The 13,273-nt window shown below is 48.4% G+C and overlaps 1 protein-coding gene across 1 annotated transcript; it reads left to right on the forward strand.

The window, feature by feature from the left end:
- Positions 1-226: 226 nt before the first annotated feature.
- LOC116203648 (caffeic acid 3-O-methyltransferase 1-like) lies at positions 227-1,983 on the forward strand. Its single transcript, XM_031535490.1, has 4 exons — positions 227-768; positions 860-1,170; positions 1,258-1,322; positions 1,459-1,983. The coding sequence occupies exons 1-4, from the start codon at positions 335-337 to the stop codon at positions 1,756-1,758; spliced, it is 1,110 nt and encodes a 369-aa protein (XP_031391350.1). The 5' UTR covers positions 227-334; the 3' UTR covers positions 1,759-1,983.
- Positions 1,984-13,273: the final 11,290 nt, after the last annotated feature.

A 13,273-nucleotide genomic window follows, 5' to 3' on the forward strand; every position in this document is an offset into this window, starting at 1 on the left:
TTGTAGTCCCATTAGATATGAATAGCTAATAAAGAAGCACGAATAATCACATTAGATATCGAACTTAAAACTTATTAGTTATAATAAGAGTGCGTACTCCACGAGCGCTACATTTTTTTTTTTCACTAATTTGTTTGGTCCAAATAATACTCTTATATTGACTGTCCAGTCCTCGCCGCCTATGGAGGACGATAAATATAATAAATTCCGAACCTTGAATTTTCAACAGAGGACGATAACTAGCCGTCAACATTTCCAATAAAATCCACGAGCGACTCCTCCCCGGCAGCAACCTGAAGCATTATAGTTTAGTGACAACCTCGTAGAAGAGCTCATGGAGAATCGCATGACCATGTCCACCGTTGAAGAGGCAGGAGAGCAGAGGAGCAGCCTGGATGCTCTGCAACTCGCGGGCGCCTCTGTTCTCCCCATGGCTCTGAAGACGGCGGTCGAGCTCGGGGTGCTCGATATCATCCACAGGGCAGGTCCCGGAGCGGAGCTCTCCGCTTCTCAGATTGTCTCCAAGCTCGACAGCAAGAACCCGAGAGCTGCCTACTTGCTTGATCATATGCTCTGCCTCCTCGCCACCCACTCCGTCCTGACCTGCTCTGTGTCCCCCGCCCATCAGTCCGACGGAAGTCAAAGTCAGAGCTGCCAGAGGGTTTATGGGCTAGCCCCTGTTTCTAAGTACTTCATCAAGGACGAACAAGGAGGGTCTCTGTCTCCTCTGCTGCACTTGATTCAGCACCGGGTTGTCCTGGATATGTGGTAAGCCTTGATCTGTCGCTAAACATTAGGACCGATGTCGCTGAAAGATAATATGACACTGACGGCCTTCTTGGCATGACCGTGGAATCAGGTTTCACTGGAAGGACGCAATCTTGGAAGGGGGGCTTCCATTTGAAAAGGCACACGGGATGAGTACGATGTCGTATATCCACAAGGATGCCAGATTCGGCGAGAACTTCTGGGAAACGATGAATGATTTGAACAAGCTGTTCGTGGTCCAGATGTTGGAAGCCTACAAGGGATTCGAGGGCTTGAGGTCATTGGTCGATGTGGGAGGTCGCGATGGGTCTGTTCTTAAAATGATCATCTCCAAGTACCCGTCGATTAAGGGCGTCAACTTTGACTTGCCGTCGGTGATCGAAAAGGCGCCCTCTATTGAAGGTAAAACACAAATGATGAAAGGAAAAGGATGATGATTAATTACTTTGTGTGCTGTGTGGTTGGTTTCTGATCCATGTCGAACTGCAGGAGTTGAGAATGTTGGTGGAGACATGATTCAAGGCGTTCCGAAAGGCGAGGCCATTTTAATAAAGGTGAGGAAACTAACTATTATGCGATTAGCAAACTCGTACATACGATTAGGTTCATTTGATAGCATGCTGGGCAATGCGGAGTCAGAGCTTCCGCAGTGCTGATCGAGTTACTGACTTGTTCTGTGATTGCCAACAGTGGGTACTCCACTCTTGGACCGACGAAGAGTGCGTGAAGGTATTCAAGAACTGCCACGAATCCTTGCCGGAGAATGGGAAAGTGATGGTGGTTGATTTCGTGATTCCTGAAGCGCCCGATGCCAGCCTCGCCGTCCAGAGCGTGTTTCAACTGTGCATGTTCATGCTTAGCATGAATCCTAATAGGAACGAGAGGACGGAGAAGGACTTCGATTCTCTGGCAAAAGCAGCCGGGTTCGCGGGCGTTCGAGTTTTTCCCTGTGGTTACGGATTCTCCCTCATCGAGATATACAAAAACTGAGATGATCTGTGGTTAGAATACATCTGATTCCAAATCCTACTGGTTTGGAGTTATTCCTTCTTTAATTATCTTCATCTTAGAATAAATAAATGAGAGTTTCTGATGATCATCTTAGAATAAATAATGAGAGTTATTCCGTGGTTTGGGTAAAGTTTATAATCTCTATATCCGGATTTTAATGTACTTCTTTCTGTCCTAAACTTTAGGTTTCCAATTTTCGTTTAATCGGCAAAAATGTGGTCTGTAATGATAATGTTGTACCTCGGCCACATAACTACTCATAAAATGCCTAGCTAATTTTAATTTGACTTTTCAATAATCTAATTAGAATATCATGATCACAATATAATAACACTTAAGTAGCCCACTAATGTTAAGTGACAAACTTTACCCGTAATAGGATCCGATATTCAATAAAAAAATCTCGTCGTCACAGTCAAGTCAACCAAGCAAGAATTATAGTCTCAGTCAACATATTAGCTCAAGCTTGTATTATTCGATAAAAGGATATTTCTAAGATCGTAAATAAAAAAGATACTACTTAAATTGGTGATACATTAAAATAGTCGACGTAAGTTGATTATAGGTAATTTGGTGATTGTTTGAAAGAAATTTATAGTGAACTAACCTTACTCGAACATATTTTAATCGGATTCGTTCGACGTCTAAATATTAGGTGGTGTTGCTCGACAAAAATAGTTTGTATACTTACATTAAATAATAAATAAATAAATAATTGAAATTTAAAAAAATGATGAGATCCTATGTGAAATAAACATTTTAATTTGCGTGAGAATTAACCCGGTTAAATCTAAACTGATCAGGATCGTAGGCTTTTCGGATATTAAGTGATGTCCTAAACATTGCCATGGTTCCGCTGCTTCACAAGGAGCCAGTGGAAAAATGAAAGCTTTTTTCCGAACCTCAGATAAAGAACCCATATCGGTATTTTTTAAAAAAATAGAGAAATCAGCAGCATATTGATAAAATTTATATACTTTGATTAAAAAAGTTTAAAAATTGAAAATTAAATAAATTAAAAAGAGAGAGAGAGAGAGGGGGGGGGGGGGGGGGGGGTGGGGAACAAACCTGGAATAATTTCTTGTTAATGATAACGATTGATCATTTATATAATCTGTAATAATTTGGAAAACAATCTTTAATCTTTCTTTTAATATACTAAAACTCTTGTACCCGGTGGGGGAGGGGGGGACGAACCTGGAGCAATTTCTTGTTAATGACAATGATTGGCCATTTATATAATCTTTTAATAATTTGGAAAACAATCTTTAATCTTTCTTTTAATATACTATAACTCTTGTACATAAAATCATGTGGGACTCTCATAATTTTTTATTTTTCATCTTTTTATTTATTTATTTTTTGCATAAAACTCTTGTCCATTCTAAACTCACATTGTCAGCACCTAATTTTGGTCCACCGGCTTCAGAAGGGCAGAATCGTCGTTTTTGCCATCCGTGAGGGAAGTATTTCCGATTAATTACCCTAGTAGCCACGACTTTTCGGAGATAGCACATTTTCCTAATCTAGCACCAAATTTGTGATTTTTCAGAATAATAATACCATTTGGGACATTTTCGAATTTCGCGTACATCGACGTCAATTTTCGAAATTCGGGACAAAATTCGAGATTGAAAATAATTTTATTGTATAATATCGATCATCAAATTTTTCGGAGCGTAATGGCGGTCTCGAATTATTGTTCCGACGTCCGATCAAGAAGACGAGATTTTAAATTTTGTACGCGCGTCGATTTTGAAATTCGGAAAAAAAAAAAAAAAAAAAAAAGAAGCAACGGTCAGAAGTCAGTGACTTCTTACCGCTGCTCCCCTCCCATCATTTCCTTTCCTGTTCTTCTTCTTCCTCTTTTCTTCATTTCTTTTTTCTTTTTCCTCTTCTTCTCCTTCCCTGCCAGGACGGAACCGAGCCGATGGAACCCGAGCCTGCCGACTCCTCTGCACACGCCAACTCTTCTGCGCACGCGACTTCTCGAACACGCCAACGATTTTTGACACGCGATCTCTCTCTCTCTCTCTCTCTCGCTCTCTCAGTTTTTCGGGACAAGAAAACCGAAGCTCACGGTCGAAAAAAAGGAGAGGAAACCCGCAGCTGAAAAAAAAAAAAAACTCTCTCGAGCTCACGGATTCTCGCCCTCAGCTCGTTCGGACATCGACCCCTCAGCTCGAACGAAAAAAAATCCGGAGCTCATCGATTCTCCCAAAAAATATTTTCCCACAGCTCACGTTCTCCCTTAGCTTACCCGGATTTCCCACACAGCTGAAACTCCCGAAAAACTCCAGCTATCACACGGATTCTTCGAGAGTTCGATTTCCGGAATTTCTCTCAGCTCACACGCCCTCGGAAACCCGGAGCTCGAACCCGGACCGAAACCCTCAGCTCGACCCGCGCCTCACCCCCAGCTCACGGGCGACCTTCGGATCCCTCATCGACTTCGCCCTCGCCTCTCGCGCCATACCTCAGCTCGCTCTCCCGACGCTCAACCACCCGAACTACCCCTCTTCTTCCTCTGTGTTCAGTGTGTAGCTAATCGGGTCGTTACATTTTTTTCGGGTTGAACAGATCGCCCAGCCCCGCAGCACAGACCGGGTCCAGCAGCGCCGATCCACACCAGCTGCGGACGGCCCAGCCCAGCTCGCGTCGGCCCAGCCCAGCTCGCGTCGGCCCAGCCCAGCTCGCGTCAGTCCAGTCCAGCTCGCGTCCGCCCACTCGGCCCGGTCCACTCCCACTGAAGCTCGGCCCAGTCAGCCCGGCCCAACTCGTCCAACATTTTAAATTTTTTACTTTTTTTCTTTTCCTTTTCTGATTTACAGAATCACCCCTCAACTTCCCGAATTAGGTAAATCCTTTACTTAGTGGCATGTTTAGGGCTCATTTTCTGAATATCTATGTTTGCTTGGATGAATATGATGCGAAATGAATGTTATTGGGCTGTGCGAGTGATCGGATTTGTCTCAAACTCGATTTTACGGACTTTTCGTTTTGTCTCATTTCAGTACAGAGGACGCATTTTTTTATTTTTAGATCTGCTCGGAATTTAAAAATGGTTTCCAGTCAAGTCCCGGTCATTTTAACTTCTCCAGATCAGTCCTGAACTTTTCGGAATTTTTGAATCAGTCCCTGAACTTTTCGGAATTCTTAAATCAGTCCCTAAACTTTCGGAATTTTCACATTAGTCCCCGAACTTTTCGAATTTTCACATCAGTCCCTGAACTTTTCGGAATTCTCAAATCAGTCCCTGAACTTTTCGGAATTTTCAAATCAGTCCTGAACATTTTCCAAAGGACATCCAGCCCTTTACTACTTGGATCACCGACCGACAACGTATGTGCCATGTTTAAATATTTTATTCCTGTAATTATATGTATACGGCATGACGTGTGTGTTTTGCATGATTTTTCGCTCTCCATGAATCGGTGTCGTTTTATCGATTTCGTTGATATCACGTTTTGTGTGTATGTTTGTATGTATTTATCATGATCATGGCGGCACCGGTTATGTAAATTTGTATGTTCGTCGTGCTTGATGCGGTAAAATGCTCTTGATCCGTGTTTAAATGCTTTATTATCGTTTAAATCGAAACCTCACATGAACCGGGTTAATCATGCAAACTCGACCTAAAATTAATTTTTTAAATCCTAAGATGGTCGGGAATTAGGATCCGCATCGGACGGTCCATCAATGATCGGCTCGACGGTCTGAAACTCGAATATTTAGAGCATTTGGCAAAACATTAATCAATTTAATCAATAATTTCACTAACGGGGTAATTGGACGTTCATGCGATTGATTAATTCGCTTGGCCCTAATAATTTTGTACGAATTAGTAATAAGCCGGTAACACGCGTCGATAGGTTGCAAACATGCGTTGGTGCCCTTTTCAAAGCTCGTAAATTTTATCAAAATCGAGACACGTGGCTCGATGTGACATGGACGTCTAGGAAAATCTTGCGCGACTTGACTCGAGGCATCACCTGATTTCAGGAAACTCAGGTCGGGACGTGGAAGTTTTTCTTAGATCACTTCCGGATAGATTAACCGATCTTTTGACTCTTTTAGGGTTCTTGACAACCCTAGAAAATTCAAGGGATCGGTTAGCGCCGGTCACAGGCCGAGGTGGCCCGCACCGCGTAATCTCTCTTTCCCGAAGACAATTTTTCACCTCAAGGGCAAAATCGTCTATTTGCAACCTAGCGACACCCCCTAGGATTAGAATAAGAGAAACATTATGGTATTGGGGTAGGGATGGGCTACCTATCTAGGCGCAGGTTCATCTGCATAGCCCGCTCTATCCGACCGATGAGTTTTTGTTATTCTAGCATAGTCTCGGGTAGTTAGTTCGGGTGGATTGGCTCAAAATACAAACACCGGACTAATTATATACCTGGTTAAGACAAAAACGGGCAATAGCGGGATAAGCGTTAGGTTCTAGGACTTACGAGCGGAATCCATATTCGGTAATAACTTGTAACAACCATAGTGTCACAACATAGAACAATTCTAAAAGCAATCCACAAACATAAGATTTGACAACAGACGTCACGTACGTCAAGTTCTCGAAAATAATGCCAAGTGCGAAATACCTTCCCGAGGCGATCCTTGATCGATTTCACACCTTATACCCACTTTGTCTGTTTAGGGTAGGATTTGCATGCCAAGATACCCCGGTTAATAATTGGTTAATTCACGTAAATTCGGCAATAATAAAACCCAATTGTTTGTTTATTTATGCCCGTTTTGTTACATTATTGCACTTGTTTTGTTTTGCGGATCGAGCCTGATCCCTTAGGACACGATACATAGGGGGTCCAACGCCCCAACCGTAGATCACGGGGTCTAATCCCCTAACACTGAGCGCGCATCTTAATTTCAATTCCAGTCTTTCAAACCACACGGTGAGCACAAGTGGAATAATAACCGAACGCGATTCGACCGGGATTCAGTTGTAATTTGTATTTTACTTATTTGAGAGGACAATGTAAGGATTTATGTTGTACATTTATTCATGTAAGAATCCCGGTCGGAGAGTGGACGGTCGGAATGTTCCTTCGAATTTACGATGTCAAAACGCGTAAGATTGAGCGGAACTTAATTAAGCGGTAATTAAATTAAAATGGCAAGCCTAGACAAGCTAGAGTACCGATAGGGCATGCGAGATATAGGCTCGCATGTAACAGAACCCCCGAATTCGGAACCTCAGGTTTCGCAGACCATATGCCTTAGCAATTAGGTGTACCCCGTACCCCTAGACCCGGGTAACTTGCTGGCCCTCGACCTTCGGGTCGTAAAATGGCAAGTGGCGACTCCTTCTCACGTGCGTCCGTCGCGCGTCCCCGGGAAGGTGGACACTCCCAAGCCGCGTTGCATAGGCGCGAGTGATGAGGCAGTTTGGCAGTCTGCAGACAGTCCCCGAGGACACGGCACGGGCTAAATTCGAACACACTTGGCGGGAAGATCAGACATCCGTAGATCGCCAAAGAGACATCGAACGGGTTTTGGACGTGTGGCGAACCGTGGTCATCGAGCGTCCGTATTTCCCCGAGCATCCAACCCTTGAAGAATAGGATTTCCAGGCTACCGAGGAATATGTCCTCCGTTTCTATCGGTGGGGTCCTACAGCACACGAGGATTCCGCCGACTCCCCACGAGCTGAAGATAACGGACCAACGGGAGCGTCTCTCACCCCGAACGTGGCCATCCAAGCGGAGCTTGCTAACCTCAGGACCGAGAGAGATCACCTTCGTCGGGAAGTCGCAGAGAAAGACGAGCAGCTTGTGGATCAACGACAATTACAGAGAGAGCTCGCCCAGGCCCGTGCCGAGCTGCAGAGGCGCGAACAGGAGCTGGCACGAGCGAATGTCGCCTTGGAGAGGTTCAGGAAGAGAGCCCGTGGAGGTCCACGTACCCCTTAGGATAGACGCCTCCACCAGGCCCTCACCTGAATCGGTGCTCTCCACGGCAACAGTCACTCGCACCCTGAGCGCGGTAGAAGAACGATTTAGGGCTTGTTTTTAATTGCATTGTATCTTAGAAACCTTTTGAATCAATGCGAGTGACAACATTAGTTTTCAAATCCATGCATCTCATGCACGTCATCCCCTTATTTATTATGTCACACGTTTTTACTTTTAGAACGTAACTCGTTTGCGTAGATATTTACACACTTGTTAATACAGGTAACCATAACTGGCGCCACACCGTTATCTCACTCGTCTGCAATCGAAGATGGCACAAAACAATCAGCTTGCTAGCTCCGAGGAGAACACTCCACCGACGTCGGTTTATTATCAACCGTCCATGACTCAAGCACTGCCACCACTAACTCCTGCAGGCGCACCCCCGGTACACTCGGGAGAATTCCCGCCACCAGTCCCAACATCGGAAGCCCAAGCACCGTCCACCTCTACAGAGGGTGCGGCCCGCATCGTCGCACTGGAAGACGATATCTCCACATTAAGGGGCACGGTCAATCAGATGGCTGCCGACATGGCCGAGCTCATGGCCCTACTCAGAGCTCCAAACCACACCTCCTCGAACTCTACTCCGCCTCCGGGGTACGGGCCAACAGTCGACCCAAACCCTTGGGTCCCGCCGACCCATGCTCCGGAAGGTATTGAAGCGCCTGCGATACACGCACCGGCGGGCCTCCCAGCTAACGTCCCTCCGCCATCGGTGACTCTCCCGGTAGCCATTCCTCTTCCACCGTCGAACCCGACTACTCTAGTACCGCCGCCGATGTCCATACCGGTTCCGGCACCGGTTTACGCGGCTCCTCCGCCGATGGTCTTCCCGGCACAGAGCCCCCACGCTCCTGCTCACACAGCCGAGCCTGTCCCATTCCAAGCTCCACAACCCCACATCAGCTTTTCTTACCCAACTCTACCTCCCCTAAACATTCCCATCCCTGAACCGGGCACGCCAACCCAAGCTGTCCCCATAGCTCCACCGACAAACTTTCTCCCGGAAATGGGGACTGAGCAGGAGCAGAGATTGAAGAAGATGGAAGAGAACATCAAAGCCTTACAATCAGGTGGTCCTCGCCTCGATGCCGGCGATTGCGATTGGAGTCTTTTTCCGGGTATGCGGCTACCCCCGAAGATTAAGGTGCCTGAATTCCAAAGGTACCATGGCACTACCGACCCCCGTCACCATCTCCGTCACTACAGGGGAAAGATGCTGCAGTACTGGGACTACGAAGAGTTCGTCATCCACACGTTCCAGGACAGTTTGGCGGGAGCGGCTCTTGATTGGTACATGTCACTGAAAGCCGCGGATATCCCTACATGGACGGACCTTTCGGGCAAATTCATCGACCAGTACAAGTACTGTGCAGAAACGCCCCCGACCCTGTTGGAGCTCAGTACAATGGAGATGGCCGAGGATCAGGGCTTCGAGGCCTACGCAGTAAAGTGGAGGGCTAGAGCGGCGAAACATGTCCCCCCGATCAGTGAGACGCAGCAGATCCAATTATTCCACTCTACCCTCAAAGGGGTCTACTACTTGCACCTGTTGGCTCACACGTCTTCGTTCTCCAACCTTATCGACGCCGGGAAGAAGCTTGATATCGGCGTTAAGCTCGGCAAGATAGAAGGACCGGCCGAGAAGAAAGAGGGAGAGTCCTCGAAGAAGGTTGCTACTGGGACACCCTCCGCGGGAAACAGGAGAGGAAAAGACGCGTCCGTCAATGCTGTTAACTCAGGGCGCCAAGCCCCCCAACAATATTCCATCAATTACACGCCCGCACCACCGACTACTCAGGCGTATGCCACCTCCGGTGCATTATCAGCAGCAACTCCCAGCGCAACAAGTATATTATTCCGCCCCGCCGGCCTCCTTTCCGTTGCCGGCCCCGCACAATTACGTCCCTATTCCCCCTCCGATCCAACAAAGCAGGCCTCCGGCTTCGAGAACTCCTCAGCCGGTGCAACGGGCTCCGGCCCCGCAGGACCAACAAAGCACTGCGCCGCGGCGCAGACAATTCACACCCCTTCCGGCCCCGCTCTCCCACATATACCGGCAACTCCTCGCAGGCAATAGGATTAAATCAGTAGCGCCTAACCCCGATTTCGACCCCACCATTCAGGATCAGAGTCGGCACTGCGAGTACCATCAGGGCGCACCCGGTCACACCACCGACGATTGTTGGAAGCTCAGGAGAAGATCCAAGCTATGATTGATGGCAAACAACTCACGTTCAACGCCGTCAAACCTCCGAACGTGCAAGTTAATCCTCTTCTCGATCACGGGTCAAGCTCGGGACCCAGCATTAACATGATCAGTGTTTGTGCCATAGGGGAGTACGAGACCGGGCAGGAGCCATCCGCCCCGTTCGTAATCGAATATGTGCCTGCGGAAACCGGTATAGGGTACGCAGGGTTTGATGCCACGCCAGCCCCATTCGTGATAGATGTCCCCGCACGAGAGCCATATCAAGATAGCAAGGTTCCGTGGACCTACGAAGGGAGTGTCGGGAACCTCGAGCGTCAATTCAGCGTCATGGGCGTGACGCGCTCGGGACGAGTGTATGAAAACCCGGAGGTCGCGAACAAAGGAAAGGCGCCTGCTGCGACATTAGGAATCGCCCCGGAAGCTACGCCGATCCCACAAAAGAAGGTGACCGAAGAGGAAGCCGAGGCTTTTATGAAGATCATCAAGGCAAGCGAGTATAAGGTTGTTGAACAAATGGGCAAGTCTCCGGCCCACATTTCACTACTCGCCCTTCTCTTAAGTTCGGAGCCACATCGTGAAGCGCTCCTGAAGGTCCTGACGGCGGCACAGGTCCCCAAGGAGACGGCTCCAGATCTCATTGAAGAAACCGTTGGTTCGATATTCTCCAACAATATTTCATTCTCGGATGACGAGCTTCCCTCCGAAGGATACGCACACTCGCGGGCGTTGCACATTGTCTGTAAGTCCAATAACTTCGTGGTAGGCCGGGTCATGATCGACAATGGTTCGGCTCTCAATGTATGCCCTGTTTCCACAATGAAGCAGATGAATGTGGATCTAAATCGTATTCGTCCAAGCAAGACAGCGGTTCGAGCCTTCGATGGCTCGCGGAGAGAGGTGAACGGAGAGATCGACCTTCTGATCGAGGTAGGTCCATGTTCATTCAATGTCACTTTTCAGGTGCTCGACATCCCCAATGCCTTCAGCTTGCTGCTCGGGAGGCCATGGATCCATTTTGCGGGCGCAGTCCCCTCCACCTTGCACCAAAAGCTTAAGTTCATCGTGGAAGAGCGACTCATCACGGTCAAAGGTGAGGAGGACTATGCGATTTATAAGGAGACGGCTGTCCCCTATATCAGTATTGGGGACGATCAGAACCTCCCCTTCCATTCGTTCGACACCATCTCCGTCATCCGAGACTACGGAAAGGCCGGTCCGTCCCGCGCCGACCGCATGGTGGGGAAGATCTTGCTGCGCCATAATTACATTCCGGGTTCCGGACTCGGAGCACGTGGGCAAGGGATCAACCGCCCAATCGAGATCGAAGAGTACAAGAACAGGAGGGGACTCGGTTTTCGCCCTTCCTGCCACGAGATTATTGAAGCCCGTAGAGGCAAGCGCCCCCACCGTCTCGCAGCGTACTACGGGAAGATCAACAGGGGCACCCCAGTTCCGCCACTCTCCCACTTCTTTTCAGGATCACAGCACATCGTCGGAGGTACTCTTGACGGCCCCTCCTCGGATTTAGACGACGCGCTTGTCGATCTGCCAGGCATATACGCCGTCACCGAGGAGACTCCTTCAGGGGTCTACATCCGCCTCGCGCAGGAGAATGAGGAGCTCAACAACTGGACCTCAGTCCCGCGCTACTCGGCTGTAATCGCCGATGTGTAAGGCTATCTTTGTAGACGATGTTTCCCGCGTGTCGGCAAAGTCATAAGCCACACGACGGAAGAGGGGTTTTTGTTATGGCATCAATGTTCCCACCTTCAATGAAATCCCTACATGCATTTTTGAATTCTCATGTCTCCTTCGTTTCCTTCTCTCTTACTCATTCGCAGCACTTTAAATATTTCTAAGACGATTCGTTTAAATTTCCAGGCTCCACTCCAATCCAAATCTTCGACGCGTCGATTCGAACCCATCCGAAGAACTCCTCGAAGAGCCCCAACCCATATACTTCGGGGAAGGGCTCGACGAGGACGGTCGAGTGCCTGAGATAGAGGAGAGTTTGCACCGCCTCGAGAACCGTCAACTCACCTCAGTTGAGCCAACAGAAGAAATCAACATAGGCACTGAAGAGGAACCTCGCACGCTAAAGATCGGGACGGGCCTCGATCCAACACAACGAGCTCGGATGATCGATTTCTTGAAGGAGTACCAAGAGGTCTTTGCCTGGTCCTACGCCGACATGCCGGGCTTAGATCCGTCGATAGTCAAGCACTCTCTCCCACTCGATACAGAGAACTTCCCGCCCAAACGACAACACCTACGGCGGCAGCGAGCCGGCCTTCTCCTCCGCATCAAGGACGAGGTCGTTAAGCAGATAAATGCGGGATTCCTAGAAGTCTGCAATTACTCTGAATGGGTGGCAAATATCGTGCCCGTGGAGAAAAAGGACGGAAGGGTCAGGGTTTGCGTCGACTATCGGGACCTCAACAAGGCTAGTCCTAAAGACAACTTCCCTCTGCCTCACATCGACGTCTTGGTCGACAACACCGCGCGCCACAATCAGTTCTCCTTCATGGATGGCTTTTCGGGGTATAACCAAATCCGGATGGCTGAAGACGACAAGATCAAAACGACTTTCATCACGATGTGGGGCACGTTTTGCTACAAGGTCATGCCCTTCGGGCTCAAAAATGCCGGGGCAACCTACCAACGGGCAATGGTTACGCTCTTCCACGACATGATGCATAAGGAGATCGAGGTCTACGTCGACGACATGATCGCAAAGTCCAAGGAGGGAGAGGATCACCTCGTCAATCTGAGGCGTCTCTTCGAACGTCTCAAGAAGTACAAGCTTAGGCTCAACCCGGCCAAGTGCACATTCGGCGCGAAATCCAGAAAACTGCTAGGATTTGTGGTCAGAGAGCGAGGCATCGAGGTCGATCCTGACAAGGTGAAAGCGATTAGGGAGTTACCTCCGCCATCAACAGTGCGCGAGGTACGGAGCTTCTTAGGACGACTGAACTACATCGCGCGTTTCATCGCGAACTTATCAGATAAGTTTCAACCCCTCTTCCGGCTGCTTCGTAAAAATGCAGCAATTGAATGGGACGACGATTGTCAGAAGGCCTTTGACGATATTAAGACATACTTAGTTCAGTCGCCGGTGTTGGTCCCGCCCACGCCAGGTCGACCTCTCATTCTTTACCTGACGGTGCGCCGGCAATCATTGGGGTGCATGCTGGGACAAGAAGATGAGTCCACACGCGCAGAACATGCCATCTACTATCTGAGCAAGAAGTTTACCGAAGGGGAATCCAATTACCCGGAGATTGAGAAGATGTGCTGCGCACTGGTG

This window comes from Punica granatum, chromosome 4, assembly GCF_007655135.1.
Source record: "Punica granatum isolate Tunisia-2019 chromosome 4, ASM765513v2, whole genome shotgun sequence".
Classification (NCBI taxonomy): Eukaryota; Viridiplantae; Streptophyta; class Magnoliopsida; order Myrtales; family Lythraceae; genus Punica; species Punica granatum.

Bases quoted from the DNA above. Each gene is read 5' to 3' on its own strand.
- LOC116203648 (XM_031535490.1), top strand. From the start codon at position 335: ATGGAGAATCGCATGACCATGTCCACCGTTGAAGAGGCAGGAGAGCAG. The intron at 1,171-1,257 runs GTAAAACACAAA...GTCGAACTGCAG, and splicing joins AAAGGCGCCCTCTATTGAAG to GAGTTGAGAATGTTGGTGGA. The intron at 1,323-1,458 runs GTGAGGAAACTA...GATTGCCAACAG, and splicing joins GCGAGGCCATTTTAATAAAG to TGGGTACTCCACTCTTGGAC.